Source organism: Bos indicus x Bos taurus, chromosome 10 (genome assembly GCF_003369695.1).
Source record: "Bos indicus x Bos taurus breed Angus x Brahman F1 hybrid chromosome 10, Bos_hybrid_MaternalHap_v2.0, whole genome shotgun sequence".
Classification (NCBI taxonomy): Eukaryota; Metazoa; Chordata; class Mammalia; order Artiodactyla; family Bovidae; genus Bos; species Bos indicus x Bos taurus.
This window is the reverse complement of record NC_040085.1, coordinates 31,931,904-31,957,407: the sequence shown is the minus strand read 5'-3', so window position 1 is coordinate 31,957,407 and position 25,504 is coordinate 31,931,904. Positions and strand designations below refer to the sequence as shown.

General features: G+C 48.6%; 1 protein-coding gene across 7 annotated transcripts in view; it reads right to left on the bottom strand.

Annotated features, from left to right (window-relative positions):
- The window catches only part of STARD9 (StAR related lipid transfer domain containing 9), a 121,484-nt gene that overhangs the window by 12,261 nt on the left and 83,719 nt on the right, over positions 1-25,504 (bottom strand). For 5 of the 7 annotated variants that reach the window (XM_027553651.1, XM_027553652.1, XM_027553654.1 and 2 more), the window contains 7 exons: positions 23,335-23,528; positions 22,403-22,859; positions 20,153-20,412; positions 10,385-19,640; positions 10,047-10,223; positions 9,463-9,646; positions 8,975-9,112 (listed from right to left, as the gene is read on the bottom strand). In XM_027553651.1, the coding sequence (XP_027409452.1) occupies positions 8,975-9,112; positions 9,463-9,646; positions 10,047-10,223; positions 10,385-19,640; positions 20,153-20,412; positions 22,403-22,859; positions 23,335-23,528 (10,666 nt within the window). Of the gene's footprint in view, positions 1-8,974; positions 9,113-9,462; positions 9,647-10,046; positions 10,224-10,384; positions 19,641-20,152; positions 20,413-22,110; positions 22,195-22,402; positions 22,860-23,334; positions 23,529-25,504 lie in introns of those variants that run through there. The other 2 variants (XM_027553657.1, XM_027553655.1) reach the window with 2 other exon arrangements.

Sequence of the window (25,504 nt, the reverse complement as noted above, 5' to 3'; positions counted from 1 at the left end):
AGAAAAGGCAGAGGAACGAGACATCAAATTGCCAACATCTGCTGGATCACAGAAAAAGCAAAAGAATTCCAGAAAAACATCTACTTCTGCTTCATTGACTATGCCAAAGCCTTTGACTGTGTGAATCACAACAAACTGTGGAAAATTCTTAAATAGATGGGAATACCAGACTACCTTACCTGCCTCCTGAGAAATCTGTATGCAGGTCAAAAATCAACAGTTAGAACTGGACATGGAACAACAGACTGGTTCCTAATTGGGAAAAGTAAGTCAAGGCTGTATATTGCCACCTTGCTTATTTAACTCATACACAGAGTATACCATGTGAAATGCCGGACTGGATGAAGCACAAGCTGAAATCAAGACTGCAGGGGGAAATATCAATAACCTCAAATATGCAGATAATTTGACCCTTATGGCAGAAAGAGAAGAGGAATTAAAGAGCCCCTTGATGAAAGTGAAAGATGAGAGTAAAAATCTGGCTTAAAACTCAGTACTCAAAAAGTAAGATTATGGCATCCAGTCCCATCACTGCATGGCAAATAGATGCAGAACAATGGAAACAGTGACAGAATTTATTTTCTTGGGCTCCAAAATCACTGCAGATGGTGACTGCAGCCATGAAATTAAAAGACGCTTGCTCCTTGGAAGAGAAGCTATGATAAACCTAGATAGCATATTAAAATGCACAGACATTACTTTGCCAACAAAGGTCTGTCTAGTCAAAGCTATGGTTTTTCCAGTGGTCATGTATGGATCTGAGAGTTGCACCATAAAGAAAACTGAACGCCAAAGAATTGATGCTTTTGAACTGTGGTGTTGGTGAAGACTCTTGAGAGTCCCTTGGACAGCAAGGAGATCAAACCAGTCAACCCTAAAGGAAATCAGTCCTGAATATTCATTGGAAGGACTGATGCTAAAGCTAAAGCTCCAATACTTTGGCTACCTGCTGCAAAGAACTGACTCATCTGCAAAGACTCTGATGCTGGGAAAGGTTGAAGGCGGGAGGAGAAGGGAACAACAGAGGATGAGATGGTTGGATGACATCACCGATTCAATGGACATGAGTTTGAGTAAGCTCTGGGAGTTGGTGATGGACAGGAAAGCCTGGCGTGCTGCAGTCCATGGGGTCAGCCAAGAGTTAAGACATGACTGAGCGACTGAACTGACTGACTTTTACATAGTATTACAAATGTGCATTGACCACATCTTATATATCCATGGCATTCTCTCAGTTCAGTTCAGTTCAGTTGCTCAGTCGTGTCCGATTCTTTGCAACTCCATGAATCGCAGCACGCCAGGCCTCCCTGTCCATCACCAACTCCCAGAGTTCACTCAAACTCATGTCCATCGCTACTGGGTTCCAATTCATTATCACTTCAAATAATGCTTTAGGAAATAATTTCATACATGTTCCCTCATAATCTTGGCAAGCACTGCTGGGTCATAAGACTTTATAAGGTTCCTACGTCCCCAAGACCTGGCATCATCTGACTTTAATCTGACAATTCAATAGGAGTAAACATTTCCATTATCTTTGTAACTATTCCTAAACATTGAAAAAGAAAATTTCAACCTTTTTTTTTCTATGAAAAGTATAACATTGATACAAAAATCTGAAATATACTGTAAAAACAAAAACTACAGGAAAAAAATTCATTAAATACTGACACAAAATTCTGAATACAATATTAGCAAACAGACTCTGAATGTACATTAAAAGAAGATATCCTACGTATAAGTATATAAAGTATTATAAGAATGTATGAATTAATTATTAGCCCCCAGATCTTTAAACACTCATCTCTAGAGACTCTGAAATAACCTTCTGGATAAGAATACTCTATAAAATAGTAATAGATAAATGCTTCCTTAGTATTGCAAAATACATCTGTTTCAGCTCAAATGTTAGCGTTCAGCTTAAATGAAGGAAATTCCTGAAGAATTCCCACTAAAGCCTGAAATAAGAGATGAGGATGTTTACTGTCATCACTATTATTTTATTTATGCTGGGACATAAGGTTCATTAGGAGAAGGCAATGGCACCCCACTCCAGTACTCTTGCTTGAAAAATCCCATGGACGGAGGACCCTGGTAGGCTACAGTCCATGGGGTCGCTAAGAGTCGGACATGACTGAGCGACTTCACTTTCACTTTTCACTTTCATGCATTGGAGAAGGAAATGGCAGCCCACTCCAGTGTTCTTGCCTGGGGAATCCCAGGGATGGGGGAGCCTGGTGGGCTTCCGTCTATGGGGTCGCACAGAGTCGGACACAACTGCAGCAACTTAGCAGTAGCATTAGGTTCATTCAATTAGAAAAGAAGAAGAAAATAGTGGTTCAAAAATTAGAAAACAAATGGTCAAATGATCACTATTTGCAGAGGATGTGGTTGTATATCTTAAAAAAAAAAATCAAGGGCACAGCTTCACAATATGGTAAGCACTAACCACATATGTTTACTGACCATGTGAAATGTGGCTAGTGTGACTTAACTGAAATTTTAACATAATTAAATTAAGCTACCTGTGTTAGTGACTACTGTATAAATGTACACCTAGAGAATCAGTCAAAAAACAGTATGGGCACAAAATTAACACACAGCATTCAACTTAACTTTCATAAACACAAGAAAACAACCAGACAGAAGACATAAAGGAAGAAGAAACCTATTTATAACAGAAATAAAAAAGATAAAGTAAGAAGAAATCTGATATGTAATTTTAGAGACACATGAAGGGAAACTTTTAAATCATAAAAAGGACTGAACCTTCTATATTCTTGGTTAGGAAATTACACAGGATAAGATGTGATTTTTCTATAAGTTGATTTATAAATCTAATATAGCCCCATTAAAAATACTAAGAAGTTTTTATAATTGAGCTAAACAAGCTAATCCTAACTTTCATGTAAAAGCAAACAAGAAGGAATATATTACAGAGCTTCAGAGTTGGTGAACATGTGATTTGGGGAGGGTGGTGTTTGTGATTTGAAATTACATAATAGAGTAGCACAGGAATAAGCTTGTGGTAGGAGGGAGAATTTAAATTTTACTCTATTCAACAATCATTATGGGGAGGAGACAAGATGGTGGAGTAGAAGGACTTAACCTTACCTCCTCTCTCAAAACACCAAAATCACACCTGCTGAACAATCATCAATAAAAGACTGACATATAAGACCAGATGAACTTAATTTATAGAACATTTCATCCAAAAGCAGCTGAATACACATTCTTCTCAAGTGTATACAGAACCTTCTCCAGGGCCACAAAGCAAACCTTTGCAAATTTAAGAAAACTGAAATCATATCAAGCATCTTTTCTGACCATAATACTGAGATTAGAAATCAACTACAAGGAAAAAAAACTGTAAAAAACACAAACACATGAAGGCTAAACAATATTATTCAGTGACCAATGGATTCCTGATGAAATTAAAGAGGAAATAAAAAAATACCTAGAGACAAATGAAAATGATCCAAAACCTTTGGGATGCAGAAAAAGCAGTTCTAAGAGGGAAATTTATAGCAATAAAATCTCACCTTAGGAAATGAAAAATCTCAACAACCTTATCTTACACCTAAAGCAACTAGAGGAAGAACAAACAAAACCTAAAGTTAGCAGAAGGAAAGAAATCACAAAGATCAGAGCAGAAATAAAACAATAGAAAAGATCAACGAAACTAAATGCTGGTTCTTTGAAAAAGAGAAACAAAAATGACAAACCTTTAGCCAGACTCAACCAGAAAAAAAGGGAAAGGACTCAAATCAATGAAGTTAGAAATGAAAAAGAAGTTATAATTACAAAAATAGAAAGGATCATAAGAGACTACTACAAGCAACTATATGCCAATAAAATGGACAAATTCTTAGAATGGTACAATCTTCCAAGACTGAACTAGGAAGAAACAGAAAATATGAGCCAGACCAATCACAAGTACTGACATTGAAACCGTGACTTAAAAACTCCCAACAAACCAAAGTCCAGGAGCAGATGGCTTCACAGGCAAATTCTATCAAACATCTAGATAAGACTTAACATCTATCATTCTGAAGCTATTTTTAAAAATTTCAGAGGAAGGAACACTCCCAAACATTCTATGAGGCCACCATCACCCTGATAACCAAAATCAAAGACATCACAAAAAAAGAAAATTACAAGCCAATAACACTGATAAACACAGATGCAAAAATCTTCAACAAATACTAGCAAAACTAATCTAACAATAGTATCATTAAAGGATCATATACCATGATCAAGTAGAATTTATCCCAGGGCTGCAAAGATTTTTCAATATCCAGAAATTGATCAGTGTGATACACCACATTAATCAGTTGAAGAATACAAACCATATGATCATCTCAACAGGTACAGAAAAAGCTTTTGACAAAATTCAACACCCATTTGTGATTAAAAAAAAACTCTCCAGAAAGTGGGCATAGAGGGAACCTATCATAACATAATAAGACCATATAGGATAAACCTACAGCTAACATCATAGTCAATGACGAAAAGTTGAAAGCATTTCCTCTAAGATCAGGAACAAGATAAGGATGTGCATTCTTACCACTTTTATTTAACATAATTTTGGAAGCCCTAGCAATAGCAATCAGAGAAAAGAGACACCGATGTATAGATCAGTCTTATGGACTCTGTGGGAGAGGGAGAGGGTGGGGAGATTTGGGAGAATAGCATTGAAACATGTATAATATCAGGTATGAAACGAGTCGCCAGTCCAGGTTCGATGCACGGTACTGGATGCTTGGGGCTGGTGCACTGGGACGACCCAGAGGGAGGGGAGGGGAGGGAGGAGGGTGGAGGGTTCAGGATGGGGAACGTGGGTATACCTGTGGTGGATTCATTTCGATATTTGGCAAAACTAATACAATATTGTAAAGTTAAAAAAAAAAAAAAAAAGCTAAAAAAAAAATAAATAAATAAAAAGAATCGTGATTCCGGAAAAAAAAAAAAAGAAGCTGGAAAAATTGAAAAAGTAAAAGAAAAATTGGGAAAGAAGTAAAACTGTCACTGTTTGAAGATGACATGATACTATACATAGAAAATACTAAAGTTGCTACCAGAAAGCTACTACAGCTAAATGAATTTGGTAAGGTTGCAGGATATAAAATTAAAATGCAGAAATCTCTTGCATTTCTACACACTAACAATGAAAAAACAGAAACAAAAGTTAAGGGAACAATTCCATTTACTATCACAGCAAAAAGAAAAAAATAGCTAGGAATATACCTACTTAAGGAGGCAAAAGACCTATACTCTGAAAACTATAAGGTGCTGATGAAAGAAACTGAAGATGATACAAACAGATGAAGAGATATACCATGTTATTAGATTGGAAGAATCAGTATTGTCAAAATGACCATACTAACCAAGGCAATCTACAGATTCAATGCAATCCCTATCAAATTATCAATGGCATTTTTCACAGAACTAGAACAAGAAATTTTAAGGTGTCCACAGTGTATTAGTGACATTCTTTCATTGACAGCTGACATAACTTCGTTTAGAGTGAAATATTTTAAACCAAAAAAGAAAAATCCCCTTTTTAAAAAAGGGGGTTTAAATATTGTTGGCATTCTTATGGTTCCTTTAAATACCCCTGGCTATTCCCAGAGGTTTTTCTTTCTACTTTTTCTTTCCTTTTTCTCATTTGAGTCTTAGCACCCATTTAAGTTATGATGCTTTCAACCTTGATGGTTTGCAAGCTTGCCCAGAAATAAGACCACTGTTGAACTACCACAAATGTATAAATGAATATTTTAATGCCACAATCTTTCCTGTTGCCTGTGGAGTCTCTGCTGAAATGAATCAGGATTCGAGCTCTAAGATGAGACAGAAAATGAAAGCATGTTGTTTGCCAGGACACTGTGGGTTTATATAGATGTGTAACAAGTTGATTTGGAACACTGGAATTTCATTCTTTTCTCTTTTTTTGTAAAGGCAATTAATTAGCCCCAGGAAGGACCCTTCAGTTACGTAAAATTTTGTTTTATGAAATGTCATGGCTGCATTCATAATTTTGTCTTGTTCCAGTCAGTATATACAACTTTCAGAGATCTTGTATTTGGAAAGCTGGAAGGGCCCAGACTTTGAAATAGTGTCTTGTTTTCACTGTTTTTGTTTTGTTTTTGTTTCTGGTTTTGTTTTTTTTTTAACTAAAGCTATATAAAGCTTGTGGATTAAACATAATAAATTTCTAAATTAAAAAAAAAAAAAAAGAAATTTTAAAATTTGTATGGAAACACAAAAGACCCCGAACAGCCAAAACAATCCTGAAAAGGAAAAATGGAGCAGGAGGAATCAGACTCCCTGACTTCAAATTATACTAAAGCTACAGTAATCAAGCTGTATGGTACTAGCACAAAGATTTATAGATCCATGGGACTGGATAGAGAGCCCAGAAATAAACCCACACACTTGTGGTCAATGAATCTATGACAAAGGAGGCAAGAGTATAAACTGGAGAAAAAATAAACTCTTCAATAACTGGTGCTGGGAAAACTGGCAGCTACAGGTAAAAGAATGTAATTAGAACACTAACACCATACACAAAAATAAATAAAAATGGATTAAAGACCTAAATTTAAGGCTAGATACTATAAAACTCTTAGAGGAAAACATAGGCAGAATACTCTGACATAAACCACACAATATCTTTTTGGATACACCTCCTAGAGTAATGAAAATAAAAACAAAAATAAATAAGAACTAATTAAACTTAAAAATCTTTTGTACAGCAAAGGAAACCATAAACAAAATGAAAAGACAACCTACAGAATGGGAGAAAATATTTGTAAACAAAGTGACTGACCTGGGATTAATCTCCAAAATATACAAACAGCCCATGCAGCTCAATATATTAAAAAAAAAAATCAAAAAATGCTCACAAGACCTAAACAGACATTTCTCCAAAGAAGATAAACAGATGGTCAAAAAGCACATAGAAAGATGCTCAGCATCGCTAATTATCGAATCAATTGAAACTACAATGTGACATCACATCACATCAATCAGAATGGCCATCATCAAAAACTGTATAAACACTAAATGCTGGAGAGGGTGTGGAGAAAAGGGAACCCTCTCTGTTGATGGGAATATAAATTGGTACAATCACTATGGAAAACAGTTGGAGATTCTTTAAAAAGCTAAACATAGAATTATCATATGATCTAGCAATTCTACTCCTGGGCATATATCTGGAGAAAATCATAATTCAAAAACATACACACACCCCAATGTTCACTGCAGCACTGTTTACAATAATAACCAAGACACAAAAGCAACCTAAATGTCCAACAAGTCATGATGGATAAAGAAGACGTGGTTCATATATACAATGGAATATTACTCAGCCATAAAAAAAGAAGGAAATAGAGCCATTTGCAGCAACATGGATGGACCTAGAGATTATCATACTAAGTGAAGTAAGTCAGACAGAGAAGAGACAAATATTGTATGATATCACTTGTATGTGGAATCTAAAAAGATGATACAAATGAACTTATTTACAAAACAGAAACAAAACAACATGCAATAATAGAGAAAAGCACTATTCAGCTGTTTAAAAAAGCACAAGATTTACTGATATAAAACTAAAAAATATTTTTAAGGAAAAAGAGCAGAGAGAAAATGGATACAGTATGCTTCCATTCATGAACTTTACAAAAAGATACACATATTTTTTAAAGATATACATATCCTAACAGATGCACAGGATATCTCTGGAAATATACAGCAAACTGGGATGGATGAATGCTTCTGGGGAGGCAAAAAGGAGACTGAAAGATGCACTTGACGTTCTGTATCTTTGTTACTATTTGAGTACTATTTTTTTTTTACTATGTGAAGTTTTGCTTATAAAAGGCGTAAAAGTTTTGCTTTCAGATTTTATATCCCCAGCCAGATTTCACCTCTGAGCTCCAGATCTGGATCCCAGCTGCCTGATTTTCAACTACTCCCCTGCATTTCTCACAAGTATTTTCAACACAGTCAATACAAAACTAGATGGTGATCTTCCCCTCAAAACCTGTCCCTTCCAGGGCTCCTCGTCACATGGACATCACGAGCCCTTTGAGCCCAAAGTGTGTGTGGTTCTGACTCCTCCCACTCCCTGGCTCCAACTTCCAATCTACCCTGGTGCCTGTGGATTCTCTAGTCAACACATGCACGTCGGCTTCTCCACTTGGACAGTGCCCTGAACCAAGCAACTGTCATCTCTCAGCTTTGTCAGTCATGAGTGGGTCTACCAGGGCTGTTCTTGCCTCTTCTCTGGCACGTTTGTCATTCTCCCCATTAAAAAAATTCAGCAGCAGCTTCGGGAAATAGCATAATCATATGGATTAGAAAGCAGTCAGAATTTTCAATAGAGTCTACATGACCTTGCCTTTTCTAGTCTTCTCTTGTGTGATTCTTCCATCTCACTCTTTACATTCCAGCCACACTAACCTTCTTGTGGTTCCACATAAAATTCTTCCCTTAAAGACTCATTTGCTGAGTCTTCCACCTGGAAAGCTCTTCTGCCCCACAAGTATCTCCAGACACCAACTTCTACTGAGTTAACTACCTCTCACCTTTCCAGTCTCTGTTTAATCACAGTCTCTTCAGAGCATCTTTGCTGATCCTTCAGACTAAGTCAGGTTCCTGTTTCATATTGTCTTTGCACCCCTTCTTCATGGAACTTTCTACAACAATAATTAATCATAAAACAAGCTACTTCCCTCTAATAATCTGTTTAAGGACAAGAACAATTTTGCCCAATGACTAAAATAGTGCCCACAAAATAAATACCTGTTGAATAAATGAATGAATGAACAGGGAAGGGAGACAAAACCACAGGGAAGAACAAAGGCCATTGCTCATAAGGGTTCATGTCAGCAGTGAGTGGCCTCTAGGAGACACAACTTCCTAAGTATTACCAGGCCTGGCCCCTGGTTCATGCCTCGCATTTGCTACTCACCACACTGTCTGGGGACTGGAGCTGGCTTGGCAAGGCTGGGCTGCTATTATAGCCAGAGGTGACACCAGATGAGAGGCTTCCATCGGAGCTGGTGCACCGGGAGCCAGAGGTGGCCAAGGTGTGTAGTTTTTCCTTCTCCTGGGAAGGACAGATCAGAATCAGCCAGCTTCGGGTGCGTCATTACCACACTCCCATCGCCTCCCAGCGCCTCCTGCCTTAGCCTCATACCCTCAGGCTGCCCCCATCCCAATCCCAACTATATTTCCAAGCTGCCTCCTCCAGACTCTCGCCCGGGGACCAGAGCTGGTCTGATGAGGATGACATCTAAACAAAGAGCGAAGCAGCTCTGAACAGGCACCAGGACCCGACATCTTCCTCCAGATGCTACATTCCAAGACTCAGAGGCAGCATGGTGATGGCTGACCCAGTCTGAGGTCTGCCCCAGGCCCAAGCCCACCCTGAAATCAGAGGCTTGCCCCACTCCCCACCCGCAGCAGCTGGGAGATGATCTGCTGGCGAATTCTCAGCTTTTCCTGTTCAGTCCGCTCCCGCAGTCGGTCCCGGGCCCGGGCAATCTCCACTTTGGCCTCCTCACGGGCCCGCTGGTATTCTTGTAGCATCAGCTCTATGTCAGAGGGTGGGTGAGAAGACCTTGATGTTGACACTGAGCTCCTGGGGAAAACCAGAGGGGTGGAGAGATGCCTTCTAACGTGGTCAGTGGGCAATGGTCCAGGCCCGCAACACTGCCTTCTTGAAAGACCCATCCTCTCTTTGCCCACAGGGTCTTCAAGTTTGGTTTTATAAACATCCTGAGGCTCAGGCCTGCAGCCTTACATAGCACATCATGGCCCCTCTATCCACTCTACCCCCTCCACAGCTCCCTCCCACCCTCTTCTTCCCCTTTGCCTCTCTCTCCACAGCTGCCTACCACTGTCCACAGGCATGTAGGACCCACTCCTGGCATACAAAGCTGTGGCCTCTGGTGTCCAGGACACTAGAGTCCGGGCCCCGCTCCCCACATGCTCTCACCCCACACCGAACCGGCTCCCCGCAGGGCACTCGGTCCACCTACCGGGTGGTCTCCACAACATCCTTCCTCAGCTGCTGCAGGTATTCTCGGCGCCGGCTGGGGAGGTCAAAGTCCCGGGCGAAGCTCAGTTGTTTCTTGGGGCTGAGGCTTCGCGTCCAACGGGAGTTCTGAAGTCCCTCAGCCCGCTTCCTCTGGAGGGTCTCTGCTGTGTGTTTTGGCCTGAGACAGAACGTGACTGAGTCACTGATGCTGACCCTGAAGCCCCTTCTCCATCTTAAGATCTATCTCTGACCCCTGGAAGATCCCAGAGCTGAGCCAGGGAGAGGGGAACAGCCAGCTGTTAGCCTTCTCTGGCGTCCCACCCAGGGCCGGGTCCTTACCGGGCGTTTAGCTCCTCCTCCTCAGCAGCGAGCGCCTCCCCCGTGCCGCTCTGCAGCACCTGCAGCAGGGCGTCTGCCTCCCCGAAGCCATGGTGCAGTTTTGCTTCTGTGAGTTCTGTGCTGAGGGAGAGGTTCTGGGCCCCAACTTTCAGGGGGATCTGTTCCCTCTGGGGCCACTCAGGTGCCCGAATCTGGTCCTGAGGGGCTTGTGGGAGCCTCTGGGACTGCTCTCCAGAGCTACAATCACATCTGGTCCCCAGAGAATCCACGGTACCTGGCCCTCCAGGAGAGCTATTCTGAGGCCCACACCAGTCGCTAAATTTGTTATGTACGGGGAGGTCCCTCAGACCATGATGTTGGGGCTCAGGAGCCGTGTGCATCTGGGAACCGGGGGGCAGAAGTCCCCCAGGCTGGCAGGCCACAGGCGGGCCCAAGACACAACCCTGGAGCCCTGGGGTATCAGTCAACTCAGAGAAAGGGCAGGGGCTGTGGCGCTGGAGGACCCCCCGTGGACAGGGACCGTCCAGAGAGGGCTGCAGCTCCGCGGGAGATGCTGAGCACTCACCCCTTTTCTCCACCCTGCTCTGCCATCCACCTGGCCCCCTTCTACTCAGCGGGCCACACTCTAGTGAGGCCATGTCCTCAGGCAGAAAGCTGTCAGCCAGCCTCTGGCTCCTGTTCCCCAGTGGAGGGGGTGACAGTCTGCTCTGCACCCCGGCAGTGGTCCTGGGCAGACACTGCTGCAGGGGCTGCTGCACAAAACGGACTTGGAGCTTTGTGCTCTGCTGTGGGTTGCCTTGGGAGCTCACCCCAAAGAAGGGCCTGTGGTTGCCCCCTTCTAAGGAACTTCTACCTTCTCCACATGGAGCCCTTGCTCTCTGAGAGCCATCTGCCTCATCAGTGGTTTGAGAAAAATTACCCACTGGAGGCCGGGGGGCAGGAAGGGGAAGGCTTGGGCTGGACACGAGTTTCTGGAGGCTGTCAAGGGAAAGTGCTGAGGGAGATGAAAGAGACAAGGCACTTGGGGGGATCCCCGACCCTGGGGTGCTGGCACTAAGTGTGAGGATCGGGGAGGAGGCCCTGTCCACCAGCAAGGTGCTGGCGGACCCCTGCTCCTGCACCCTGAGCTCCCCAACAGACTCCACAGGGTGGGGGCAGGGCCCTGGGGAGGAAAACGCGCTGAGGCAGGGTCTGCCAACAGCCAGGCAGGAGGGCTCCTCTGCCTGGGAGCTGGGAGGCAGAAGGGCATCTGGAGAAGCCTGGGGGCTCAGAGAAGGCAGGTTCTGCCCAAAGGGGCCTTTCTGCAAGTTGAAGTGGAATGAGGGTACAGGGGCACTCTGGGGCCTGCAAAGATTGTCTTCTCCCTGAAGATCTAAGGGCCCTGCTGTTTTCCACACTGTCTCCTCTGCCTTTCTCTTCTGAAGTGCCCTGGGAACACGTCCCTCTCCTTGACACATACTAGTGAGATCTGAGCCCAGCCCTTCAAGGATCACATTGACCTTCTGAGGGTCGGCCTCTGGGGCCTGGAGGTGGAGAGGTGGTGAGGCCAGGTCAGTCTGGATGCCCTCATCCACGGTGGTCTGAGTAGAGCCGTCTGTCATCCGAGTCTGGGGCACCTCATGAGGGGTGTCCCTCTTGGCATTCCACTCCTTTTCGGCCACACTTGGCTGGGAGAGACTCCCCAACAGCTCCGAGGTGCTGTGCAGGAGTTGCGAGAGGTGGAGAGACAGGTTGTGCATGCTGGCCCAGGAGGCCAGATCTGACTGGGCAGATGAGAAGTCAGAATAGCTCCAGTGGGACCCACAGCCCAGGGTCTGCGTGCCTTGCTCCAAGGTGTCCATCCTGGACTGAGCTATGGGACCACCTACCTCGGATGGATACAGCAGCATAATCTCATCCACTGGACCTGCAGTGCTTTCCTCAGCCCAAGGAGGCTCCCTCCTCAGAGAACCCACTTCATCAGGGGTGCCCAGGAACTGGGCTCTCTTATCAGGACCCTTCGAGGGGGCTGCTCCTTCAGAGCTGATCAGGGTGTCAGGGTTCCTCAGGGCAGGCAAGGATCCCCATACCTCCCAGGCCTTACGTGAACCTCGGGCATTTCCAACGCTGCTGCGTTTGTTCAACAGGCTCTGGGCGCTGGCCAAGGTGCTGAGGTGGGAGCGGAACAAGGAGCTCTGGTCCTCTACGTGGCTATCCATGCTGCTCTGGGCCACGTTTGGTGGTGTCAGGCCCTGCGACGTGGGGCGGCGGGAGACACTGACTGCACCGCCAAACACATGCCGCCTCCAGCCAGCGCGTGCAGGCCCCTTGGGATGCCAGGGAAGGATACAGGGGTTGACGTCACTGGGGCCCAAGAGCAGGGCTCCTCTGTCCACATCCGTGGAGTGCCACTCCTCTGGCCTGGCTTGGCCACCCAGTCTCTCTGGCTTTCCTGACTGGGCCTGTTCCAGAGCACCAGATGGATGGACAGACGTGAGATTGGGGGTCGGCATTCTCGAGAAACCTGAAGTCGCTGAGTAAGGCGGGGGTGCAGGTGGCAGGGGCCTGAGATCAGCAGCAATACTGTCCAAGTCAGAGGAGGCTTCCTGATCACAGCCCTCAGCGTTCAGAGATGTTCTCACCGCAGATTTTTCTGAGGAAGTGCCCCTGGGGTGTGAGGTCCACAATCGGTTGGGCTCCACGATATCCTCCTCTGTTGGGGAAGGAGGCTCCACACTCAAGTTCAGCTCCTGAAGAGACCGGGAAGAGCTGACCACAGAGAACTGCGGTCTGGAGTATCTGCGACCAGAGAAGACTGCAATTATAGGACGTGCACTCCGGTGGTGGGGCACCGGCTGCTCCCCACCAGAAGAGGGCTGCCTGGGGCCCTGCGCTGCCGGCCAGTGTGCTCTGCGTTGCCCTAAGGAGACAGCGGCTGAGTCACCAAAGCTGGGCGAGATCGTCTTGGACACGGACCTGGCCACCGTCCTGCCCTCTCTGTCTGCACTTCTAATCTGACAGCTGTCCGAGCCACCTTCATCAGCACATGGAGGACTCCTGACCCCCGCAGGGTCTTCACGGCCACCTGCAGCCTGGTCTCTCTGCTGCTCTTCCTCCTCCCATAGACTGTCAACCTGGGATCTGGAGATATACTTTAACTCTGTTATGAATTTTTCTTGGGGATGCAAGCCACCATGATCCCTGGACCCTGGGGCAAGTTGCGGCTCTTCTGGAAGGCATCTGATGTCATTTCCCAAACATCCCTGTTGTAGTCCCTCCAGCAGCTCACTCTCAACACATCGTTCACTTAAATTCAGGGTGTGTGGTCCCCCCAGTGCTGCTGGCTTGGGTTGAGAGCCCTTCGCACCCTGGCCCCCCACAGAGCTGTCCTGCAACCTCCCGGGTGTCTCGGAGCACTTGCCCTCAGGGAAAGGGAGAGCCTCAAGCTTGGCTCGGACTTTCTTCTCCGCAGCCTTCTTCTCAGGATCCCCTATTGATCTGGAGCGAGTGAGCGAGTGGCTGGGGGGGCTCGTCCTCATGTCGGGGGCAGCAGGGGAGCTGCAGCCCCCAGTCAGAGGCAGGACCGCAGTGGCGGAGGCCTCCAGGGTGCTGCCGTCTGCTGGCCCCAGCTCCACATTAATGCCTTTGGGCTCAAAGCCATGCGCCAACAGCACGCCAGGTTCCCCGCCATGGCCCTCTCTTCTCTCCATTCCCCAGGCCCTGGAGGGGACCCTGGCAGGGTGGTGAGGGTGTAGAGGGGCCGTGGAAGGCCCCCTGCCCAAGTCACCATCTCTGTAACATAGTGAGGTGGAGGGAGGGGAGGAACGGGCAGCCCAAACAACAGGTTGAGGGCTGCGCGGCTGCCAGCAAGGACCAGATCTACTCTCTTCCTGGCCCTGGGATAGGCCAAGGGTCTTGCTGCCACCAGGGCTCCATGAGGAGACACCAAAACCCGAGTCTTCCTGTGGGCATCTGCTCAGGGCTTCCTCTCTGACTCCCCCGGGGCTCTGATCCGGCAACAGAGCTGGCCTGGGACCTTCCATGCCAGCCCTGTAGGCTTCTGCTGGCCCAGAGCCAACACTCCCTTCCCGCTTCACACATGGCTGTGAGGGAGCTTCCAGTCCAACCCGCTTCAGGGCTCCAGGCAGGACAGTACCCCGTTTGGGGCTTGCCCTCCCTTCTTCTAAGCTGGTGGAAGCCTTGAGGCATTGGCCCTGGTCTTGGTTAGGCTCTGAGAGGCTGGTTGAATTCTGAACAACAGAGATCACAAGGTGACTTTCAAAACAGGTTGTTTTTCCTCCCTGTGCAATGGCTTGGAAGTTATCTGAACCTCCTCCCCATGTGCAGTCCAGAGTCCCAGGTTCTTGGTGGGCTGGGCTGCTCTCCTGATGGCCAGGGAGCATGCCCTCGGCCACAGCCAATAGCTCTCTCCCCTGTGCAATCTGTCCAGAATCCTCAAAAGGGGCCTGAGAAAGTGAGGCAGCCACTACTTCACCTGTCATCACCCTCCTGTCCTCCTCCCTGGAGGCTGCTGAAGAAGGAAGACTATCTGAACCCAGAGCATCAGCAGAGGGAGGCGCTCTGGTTGCTTCTTTGTTTTTCTCTGTGATTTCAGAAGAGCTTGTGTGACACATAGATTGTTCATCTGCTCCCAGGAAATGCTCCAGTTTTCCGGTGCAATGGCTCCCACCTGGAGTAGGCTCAGTGTGGGAGGGAGTCCGTGAGGGACACTGTGGCCCCATGTCAGTGTCAGTGCTGGGCAGAGAATGGAACCTGTCTGCAGAGGGGGGTATGGACTGAAGGACAGTTGTCCTCTTGTCAACTGATAGGTGTCCTGGTTCAATGGAGAGAGATGCCATGTGATCCCGTGCTTCAGGTTCATTTGTGGTCCTGTTGGCCACTGACTGGCCCATTTGAGGACACTGCAGCCTGCCGGGGGCACTTGAAGAACATTCAGGTTCTAATAAAGTCTTGCTGGAAAGCAGGACTGTGCCCCCAGCCACCACGTCATAAAGCGGCTTCCCCTGAGTCTTTGCCTGTCCCGTCTCCTCCAAAACAGCCAAGCTTGTTGGTGGCTGAGCAGAGGGCTCCAGCTGAGGCACCACTGGTGGGGACATAGGCGCTGAGAAAGCCCCACCAGCAGGACTGAGGTCCTCGGCCTCCTGCCTTACCTCTCTGCCTTGGTCGTCTCCTTCTTCCAAGGGGCTGCCAACCCTCCTCTCAAGCAGGCTAAAGGCCCCATTCAGGGCACCAGCTCTGTCTGGTCCTCTTGGTTCAGCTGCCTCGGCTCTGGAAGGAGAGCCTACCCTGCTACCCAGGCCCATCGAGCTGCTTCTAAGGTCCCCTCCCTGGTCCTGGAGACCAGTGCTTGCTGACCCCTTGCCCTCTGCCCCCAGGGGAATGCTCCCTGGTGCACTGGATTGACCACGAGGTCCCATGGCCATGGATGTCACAGATACAGGCCAAGCAGAGTACGCCACAGTGGAGCCCTGTCTGTTGTCTCCCTTCAGGCTATGGTGTCTGGACGCTCCACTCTCGTCCTGCTGCCCCGCTCCAGCTACCAAGGGACTGGTGGGCATTTTCAGCATGGTAGGATCCAACACATAGTCAACAGAAGAAATGCCTAGAGTATTAGGTGCATAAAGATAGCTTCTTGGCAGCTTTGTTGAATTCAAGAGCAAGGTATGACTCAGGTCTTGGCGAGGAGCCATACAGGAGTCTGGCTGGCTTGGTGACAGGCCGGTCTTGTGGCTGAACAGTGTGTGCACACAACAGTGGCACAGGCCAGGGAGTCTCTGAGTCGACAAGACTGTGTTTTTCTCCTCTAGGCTCCCTCTTTGAGCAGCCATCTCTTCCACTCTGCCTTGAACTGCTGGCTCCTCTTGCTTAGAATGATGGATGCACTTGGCAGGATGGCTTTCTTGAACACCCTCCACAGTCTCCAGCTCCTCCAGACTTCCCAAGCTGCGGGGTTGACGTCTGAGGTGCACTGCATTCACAACCTTGCCCTCCTGAGAAGTCCCCTCGGGCCTGGGCTGCAATGGCAGAGCTCTGGCTGATGCTTTCATCCTCAGGTAAGCAGAGGCATTGGTGCATTCTCTGCAAACAGTGCACACCCCTAAATAACCACCAGAGTCCCTGGCAGGTGTGTCAAGCACAGCTGGGTAGGTGTGCCCTCTCACAAATCTGCTGCCAGGTCCCCGGGGATCAGTGCTACCATTCACCTCCACTTCCCCAGCTTCATCATCCCTACAGATAACACTGTCTGTCCATTTGGGAGAAGTCAGCTGATCCTTGAAGGGCGGGTGGCTTCCAAAGCTGCCTGTCCTCAGCACGCCCTCAGCCGTCTCCTGGTCCTGTTGGTACTGGAAGATGAACTCCTTGCTGACTCCTGGTGGATGGGAAGCGTGCAGCTGCTTACCCTGTTTGGATTCAATTTCTGAGATGCCATTCTCCAGCTGCATCACACTCCTAATTAGCCTAGCCATCTCATCAGCATTATTAACTCTTTCATCCCATGTCTTTCCAGGAGGTGCTTCTTTGGGATTTGCTTTAAGCGCTTTTCCAGGGACTTTGCATTCGCTGAGGCTTCTTTCCTGAGAGCATGTAACTGATTGGAATTGTTCATATGTGGACTCAGTCTGTGAAAGCCTAAACTCTTCTGAGCCGTCTTTGGAATGGGGTGCTTTTCCAAGAAGCCCAGTTCCATTCCTCCATTCCTCCTTATGGGCTGGACTCTCACCCAGGGCCACTGTCTCTGGGCTGCTTACCTCATGACGTACTGATCTAGACTTCAAAGGAAGAGCAGCATCCTGTGGCTTGTCCTTGTCGGGGGCTAAACAGATGGTTTTACAGGTGAAATCAGACTTAACCCTGGAAGGAAAGTGTCTCTTCGCGTCAAAGGCCTGGGCCTGTGTGAGGACTGCATTCCGCCCCTGCTCTTCTTCCTTGCCCGTCTCAGATTCACACGCAAGCAGAGGCTTCCCCGACCCAGAACTGTTTGAGGAGACACTGCAGTGGGACTGCACAGGAGCCTTTGCTCCCTGCTCGAGCGTTGCAAGACTGTGTTTATTTAAAATTCCAACTTGATTTTCAAATTCACATACTTTTATGCTGGTAGATGGGAAAAAATGTCCATTCTGAGTGACAAAAAAATAAACCGAATTATGGCTTCTTTCTTTAACCTTTCCAAGGCATTTCCCTTTTTCTCTGCAAACTTCCTTGGTGTTCAAATCAACTGGCCTCTCGGCTGCGACCTGCTGAGATGATACAATCTTGGAATTCTGGTTTTGTAATTGTCCTGGCAACTTATTCTCCACATACACATTCTGGAGGACCTGGTGTTCATGTCCAAAGCCCCAGGCTTCCCTGAGGGGTGGGGAGGGCACCCTTGCTTCTCTGCAAGCTGGAATTTCCAAGGCAGTTTCTGTCAGGGCATCTCGGCTTTTGGTCACATAGAATGTTTCCAAGGGAGGTGGCTGCAGGGAAGACGGAAGTGGATTCCAGGGAGCAGAGTGAAGGTAGAGCTCTGGGCCAGACGGAAAGGGGCAGGAAGGCCTGCTGTGTCTTCCGTCCGCTTCCACGGAGCTCTCCTGGGAGTCTGTCTTCTCTTCCTGTGGGGGGCGGTGGCTGTTCTGACCTAATCGCCTCACTGGGCCTGCTCTCTTCTTCCTCAAAGGAGCCCAGCCTCGGGGCCAATGGGGGTCTTTGGTGGCTATGGTGACAATATGGTGACAAGGGTTCTTCAGGATGAAACACTCATCAGAGGACGTCATGAGTCCAGGTTTCTTGCTGCTCTGAGAGGACTCCTCCAAGCTGCTCTTTCTGACTCCCTGTGCTGCCGTCATGGGATATACCATCTTGTTCTCTGCTGCAGAGACCTGTGCGTTTGTAGGTCCAGAAGTCAACGATTCTACATCTGCTGAGTAACTTCCACTATGACTTACCTCTTTCTCATTAGTTGTAAAGAAATCTGAAGTACCTCCTACCTTGACATTCAGACTGTCCTGTTCTTTCTCTGCTCTCAAACGCCTAATTTTGGACAGATGGGTTGGAACATTGTTGAAATCTGGGCTGCTAGATGCCCCAGGACCAACTGGCAATATAGCATCTCCTCCCCTGCCGGAAGCTTGAATCGGAGAACCAGAGTCTTCCTTAAGGGAGGTGGAAACTGGCCTGGGGGCTCCCGTGGCCTCCAAAACAGGATGAGACAGTTCAAGGAGGTACTTTTGCTGGAGGGCAGCCCAGTCTCTCTCACAGGCGCTGCCAATATAAGTAAATGAGCTGGCAGAGGCAGCCAACAAGCTGGACACACTAGAATTGGATGTTTCAGAGACGCCTTGCTGGGCCGTCTCAGGGACCCCACTGGCTTGAAAGGTACCCTCAGCTCCTGGCTGAAGAAGGCTGCAAGGGTCCCAGAGGGACACAGACCCAGAAACAGGGTCTGTATACACACTTCTAATGCTGCAAGGCAGCTCAGTGCTGGCTGGGGGCAGTGTGGAGCTGAAAGGCAGGATGGTTTCTGTACCTGGTGACTTGAGTTCTTCTGTATTGAGCCAGTATCCAGGCCTTTCCCAACCACAGCACTGAACCTCCTGGGTGTCGGGACTTGGACATAAAGAATGTGGGGGGCTGCTGGGATTGATCTTGGAGTCACAGGAGAACCAGGAATCCATGGACACCAGAGGGCTCCCTCTGGAGGGCTGTATGTCTTGGAGAATGGTGGCCGGTTCGGTGGGGCTTCCCTCCACCGCCACCTCAGGCTGCTCACAGGGCGGCTGCGGCTGGGGTTTCAGGTAAAATGAACTGCTCACTGGCAAGATGGCATCTAGCCTGGGGGCTCTTCTGTGACTGATGGGACCAAGCCTGCACACTGCCTCCTGGCCCCCTGCAGGCAGAATGGGGCTCTGCAGGTGCCAGAAAGTCTCCGTGGGCATCTCATCAGTTGAACCAAAGAAAGGCTTTCCTTGCCAATGGTCCCCTGGTTCTTCTTCAGCATCGATCAGGCTGTCGAGGGAAACACTCCTGTGAGCCAAGGTGAATGGTCGACTGCCTGAGGATGTGGTGAAGCCCCTCTCAGAGGCTCGTGCTCTGGCCTGGCTGTGGCCACAGCCGCTGGTGAGGTAACTGTGTCCTGAGCTGTTCCGTGGGTTTCCGGGCCCCTTCTCGGCCAGCGAGTCCTCAGATATTTGGCTGTCGTCACTTTCAGAGTTGTCTGGCTCTGGGAGGTCCTGCTCCTTCCCCTGGGGCTCCTCCAGCTCCAGCGGCGCTGGCAGGGCTTTGGCACAGACACAGGAGAGAGAACCTACTGAGTAACCGCTATCTGCGTCAGATACATCACCACCTTTTTCTCTTGCAAGAGCCACTATGGGGCTGGAGTCTGAGTGAGGCCATGGTGTCTGGGTCCCCCACTCTGTGCTGCCTCTTCAAAAGGCTGCCATGAGACAAGCAAGAGGACTTTTCAACCCTAGCTGCCAGGACCCTCTGCTGTCTTTTTGATGCCCTGCTTGGAGACGGTGGTATGAATCCTGCCCAGAAAGTCTTGGCTGCCTTTCCATGCCCAAATGTCTATTTGGATCCATGAAGATGTGAGGAACTGCAACTGGCTCCCTCAACAGCCTCGTGGGCCCAAGGTTCCCTTCTGTTCACCACCCTGCTCGTACGTGTCCTTAGCCCTCCTGGTCTGAGTGGAAGGGGTAAGGACCTTCAGCTTATCCCACGGCTTTCACTTGTGAGCTGACTGGCCCAGAGATACTAAACTCTGGGCCACCATCTGATGGGGCTGCTTACCCATTCTCTCCACTTCCTGGACACTGGCTGACTCTGAGCTCTCGGTGAGACACATGCCCAGGGGTGAGGCTCCCTTCCAGGCCAGGGCCTTCCTGGCTGTGCCAAACTGCCCCTCGCCTGAGGAACAGAGGGCATGCTGGATGAGATGCCCTATCCTTGGGGGGTAAGAAGCAGCCAGGGGCAGATACTCTTCTGATAATTGCTCAGTAGGGTCAGGCATAGGTGGTAACGTGGTGGAGCGATCCCGATTCACGAAAACGCTGTGGAGACAAGGAAAGCCATCTCAGAGGTCAGAGGTCCCTACTTCCTGCTGACAGAGGGACTATAAAGTCCCGCTTAGTTTGCTCTGAAAGAGATTTAAATCTAGGCCAGGGCTTCCTTGGTGGTTCAGTGGTAAAGAATCTGCCTGCCAATGTAGGAGACACAGGTTCAATCCCTGGTCCTGGACGATCCCACATGGTGCGGAGCAACTAAGCCCCTGAGCCACAACTACTGAGGGTGTGCTCTAGAGCCTGAGAGCCACAACTACTGAGCCCACATGCCACATCTACTAAAGCCTGTATGCCCTAGAGCCTGTGCCCCACAACAAGAGACGCCACCACGATAAGAAGCCCATGCACTGCAACCAGAGAGTAGCCCCTGCTTGCTGCAACTAGAGAAAAGCACATGCAACAATGAAGACCCAGCACAGTCAAAAATAAATAAATAAAATTATTAAAACTAGGTCCCTAAGGCCTTTTGGGCTTCCCTGATAGCTCAGTTGGTAAAGAATCGCCTGCAATGCAGGAGATCCCGGTTGGATTCCTGAGTTGGGAAGATCCACCAGAGAAGGGAACAGCTACCCACTCCAGTATTCTGGCCTGGAGAATTCTATGGACTGTATAGTCCAGGATTGCAAAGAGTCGGATACAACTGACCAACTGTCACTTCATTTCATGGCCTTTAGGGTCAGAAGAAAGCTCTACAGGTACATAAGGCAACTTCACACTAGAGCCCTGGCTCTTAAAGTAGCCCTGAGTACACTGTGTTCCTCATTTTCTTTACTTATAAAAAGGTTGAATGGAATCCGAATCAAATCACGTCTTTAGGGAAAACTTCCAACATGAGGAACTGAAGAATAACTTAAACAGCTTTACAAGGAGCCAAACAAACAAATCTATAAAGAAGCACATCATATAGAACTGACCCACTTTAACAAATTAATGATATGAACAAATTATTAAAGCAAAAAAGGATGATTAAAAGAAACTTGAAGGATATAATAACCACTTGCAGTGTGTATATATCCTATTGGATCTTAATTTAACTATAAATATATATTTTGAGGCAACTAGAGAAATTTGAATATGGCCTAGGTTTTTTATTATACTGAGTAATTATTTTAATTTTGTTGGGTGTGATGACAATATGGTTACAAGGAAAGCCCTTCTTTATCAGAACTGTATATATTTGCTGTAGGATTGAAATGACATGCTGTATAGGAGTTGTTCTAAAATACTTCATCAGCAAAATGAAGAAGGGGAGACAAAGCAAATCATGACACCTGCTGGGTGACAGGTGCATGATTCTTCCCACCTTGTGTGTTGGAAATGCTTCACACACTCTGAAGACTAAGACTGATCGGTGAGCAAACGTAACATTGACAGACATTAACTGCACCTAATATGTGCGAGGCCCCCTGCTAGGCCCAGAGCACATGAAGAGGTAGACACAGCCCTCTGTTCCAAGCAGTCTGGGAGACAGCATATCCTCGCTTGATTGAACATGAGGAGTGAAGGAGAAAAGAAAAAGGAGGATCCCAAACTGAACCAGGAGTCAGAGAGACAGTGCTCCGCGTGCTCAGTATGGTGGGGGTTAAGACACTGACTGGAGCTGCTGGTTGGGTGGGAGGGGAAGGGAGACTGTTGTGGGAACAGACTGCGGTTTGGGGCAGCATGAGATGGAGGGGCAGCACCTACACAAGGAGGCATATGTGGACAGCCACGGTCTGGAGCACGGGGAAGATGAGGCTGAGATTCTCCCTCAGGAGATGTCACCAAAGGAGCAAGAGCTGCCGCTCAAAGTGGGGCAGGAGCAGTCTTAGAAGAGTCCGACTATAGAGAAAGAAGAAGAGTGGTCGGAAGAAAGAGAAAGCGATGAGCAAGAGAAGAGTAAACACATCTTTCCGTTTCACAGCTGGAAGAAACTGAGGCCCTGGGAAGGGGCTGTAAACCTCAGCCGGTGCCTCCAGGCGGCCTCCCTGGGCTATACCTGCGCAGCTGGGCTGAGTGCCAGCCGCAGGGCCTTCGGAGGCGCGGAGAACTGCAGCTTGTCAACCTGCTTCTACGATGAGGCCCTGGGACCAGGGCACCGGGGCAGAGGGCTGGGAAGGTGGTCCTCCGGGGGCGGTCATCCTGGAGCCAGCACAGTGCCCTGAGCTGCTCCGGTCCCCTGTGGACCTCCAGCAGCCTCTGCTTCTTGATGATCCTCTCCAGCTTGAATGAGGCTCTTTTCCGCCGGACGTTCCGCTCGTGTCTCCACAGGAACTGTGGGTGCACCACCTTGCTCTGGCTTCGGACCTGGGGGTACGGCTGAGTCTTGGGGTCTGTCTGGCACCACGAATCAGAAGGCACTGCAGCCTCAAGTTCTTTCTCTGCTGCGTGGTCTTGCTGCAGCTGCTGCCACGAGCTGGCCAGCCGGGTCCCTCCTCTGAGCAGCCACTGCTGGTCTGCAAACCAAAAACACCCCAAGAGAAGGTCAGCCCTCCCTCCCTCCCTGGACTCAGGCACCTCTGGCCACAGCTGCACCTGCGCAGAGTGAAGAGCTGGCCAGGTTGACAGGGTGGGATGAGGGCCACAGGGCCATCTGGGGCAAGTGATGGCCCCCCCTGACCACACGGCAAGGGGATGTAGCCCCTGGCCTCAGCAGGGCAGTGGGCACACACACGGGCCAGTAGCAGAGCCTGGACAAATGTGTGCACACGAAGGAGCAGGCAGGAGAACCATCACCCCGATGAGGGGCCAAAAACAAGGCTGTTTCCTTATTCTTGCTTTCAGCCCCTTGTAAGAGCCTCTGGTCTCTAAAAGAGGGGAGAGAACCCCTAATACCATAGATTCCATCATATCACAAAGAAAACAAAGGAAAGAATACAGAAGGCGGGGGAGGGGGGCACAGAGAGATGGGAATGGCAAGCAAGCTCCTACCGTCTTCAACCCGCAGGCCGGTGTGCAGCTGTTCCAGCTCCGCTTCCTGTTTGGCTCTAATCTGTCCCACTAGGATCTGCTGCCTCACATCCCCCACGAGGTGCTGCTGCTGCTGCGGGATCTGGGTCCCGTAGGGTGTCTCTCCAGCCCTCAGTGGCCAGTGGTCCTTGTCACTCTGCTCTCCCAGCGCACTCCTGTCACAGGGGCCGGGTCACCCGGGGGAAATGCAAACACAGCTCAGTACAAACCACAGTGGCCTCAGCCCTCTCCCTTGGACAGGGCACAGAGGGCTCCGGACTCCTGACAGCTTGGGACACACCGGCACGGTGTCACAGGCAGCTGGTGATGTCACAGTGTGGGAGGAGAGAGCAGTCCTGAGGCTAGCAGATTCCTAGGCTGTGGGCTCAGCAGAAACACAGGTTCATTTTGGTTAAGGAAAACAGCAAAGTAAAATGGTTGTTTTTTTTAAAAAAAATTTTAGCTAAATAAAGAAACCCTGTCATTCAAAAAAAAGAAGAGAATAAAAAGGTGTCCACTGAAAATGTGGTATAATGAGAGTAGAGCATAAGTTCTGGGAACATGGTGGGAATGGAACTTCTCATCCACGTTCAGAGCCCACGACTGCACCTCTCGATCTAGTAGTGGGAGGAGAGGGAACTCAGACGTACACTGACCTCCACGTGCCCCAGGATCCCCAGGGGAGGGCTGGTCTCAGGGAGCGAGCCCTGCAAGAGGGTTCAAGACCTTTAGGCTCAACCTCACCTCTCAGAGACACCTGCTGATGTGTTTACTGGTGAAACTGTCCAGGATGTGTTTAGATGTAGTGGGGAGGCATTGGGAACATGTTGGGGATGTGAATGAAACATGATTTAGCCATGAGTTGATCATTTGTAGTACAGCTGAATTTTCCAATAATACAAAATTTTAAAAGGTTCTATTGGCTTGTACAAGGACTCAGATTCATTCGCCAGCACCTCTACCAAAAGAAGAAAAAAAAAATTCTAGACTCAGTCATGCTTTACTCTGCCACCAGGTTCCTGCAGGACTGTGGACGGGTGCCCAGAGCCTTCCTCTGAAGACTGACAGCTTCTCCCCTCATGGTAACCTCTCCCTTGGTCTCACATGCCTTCTATGCATGGGCCTCCCATGCTGTTTCTTCAGGGCCTCTCCATTCCTGTCATTCAGGTTTCTAAAAGAGCCAAATGCATGGCGCTCTGCTCTGGGGTCAGAGGGGAAGCATCCAGGAAGGTTCAGTGTTTGCTGGAAGCTGACACATAAGCTGGATCTAGCCGTGCTTAGCCTACCCTTGGCCCTCATTCCAACCCCAGGAGCCCATGGCTCTCAGGCTTGGAAACTCACTCAGTGACTTGACACCAGAAGCAAATGGCAAACTGGCTGAGCAATGCACTCTGAGGAGTCCACTCCACTTAGGAGATTTACCACCTTGTAGAGAAGAATGAAAGGAGAGGTCCAAAAACTACAGCATGTGGGCCACATGGTCCACAGCCTGTTCTTGCAAATCCAGTTACTGGAACCCAGCCACACCTGAGGTCTATGTATTGTCTAGGGGGTTTCTGTGCCTTGTTGGCAGAGCTGAATAGCTGCAGCAAAGCGTAAAACACAATCCAGCCCTTCACAGAAAGTCTGCTGCTTTTGACTTAGAAGAAATTAAGATGTCTTAATGTAACCTGAGGAGGACAGTGAAGGATGGATGGGTGGGAGAGTGAATACAGGCACAGGGGCGTGGGTGGGAGCTGACACAGTGGCAGGATCCTCTGTAGAAAGGAGGCTGTGTGGGGCTCAAACTGCAGTGGGTCCAGGGACCTGCACCAGTGTGCTCTGGGGAAGACAGGTGCTGCTGCTGCGATCAAAAGGCCAAACACACACAGTGGAGTGTACAGAAAACATGTACGGCAGAGGCTAGCAAATGGAATAAAAAGCCAGCGAGCACCACACAAACAGAAAAAACAGTTGATGAAAAACATTTTACACATATAATTTGTATGTATCATACCTGCATCACAGCTCCAAACTGTGTCTGACCATGGACATGGATGAATTACAAACCTGAACCCATCACAAGGTCTTAAGACATACCCAACAAAGATCCAGACCATCAATTACAAGAGGCAGGGAGGAGACATTTATTCCGAATTCCCTGAGAATATTC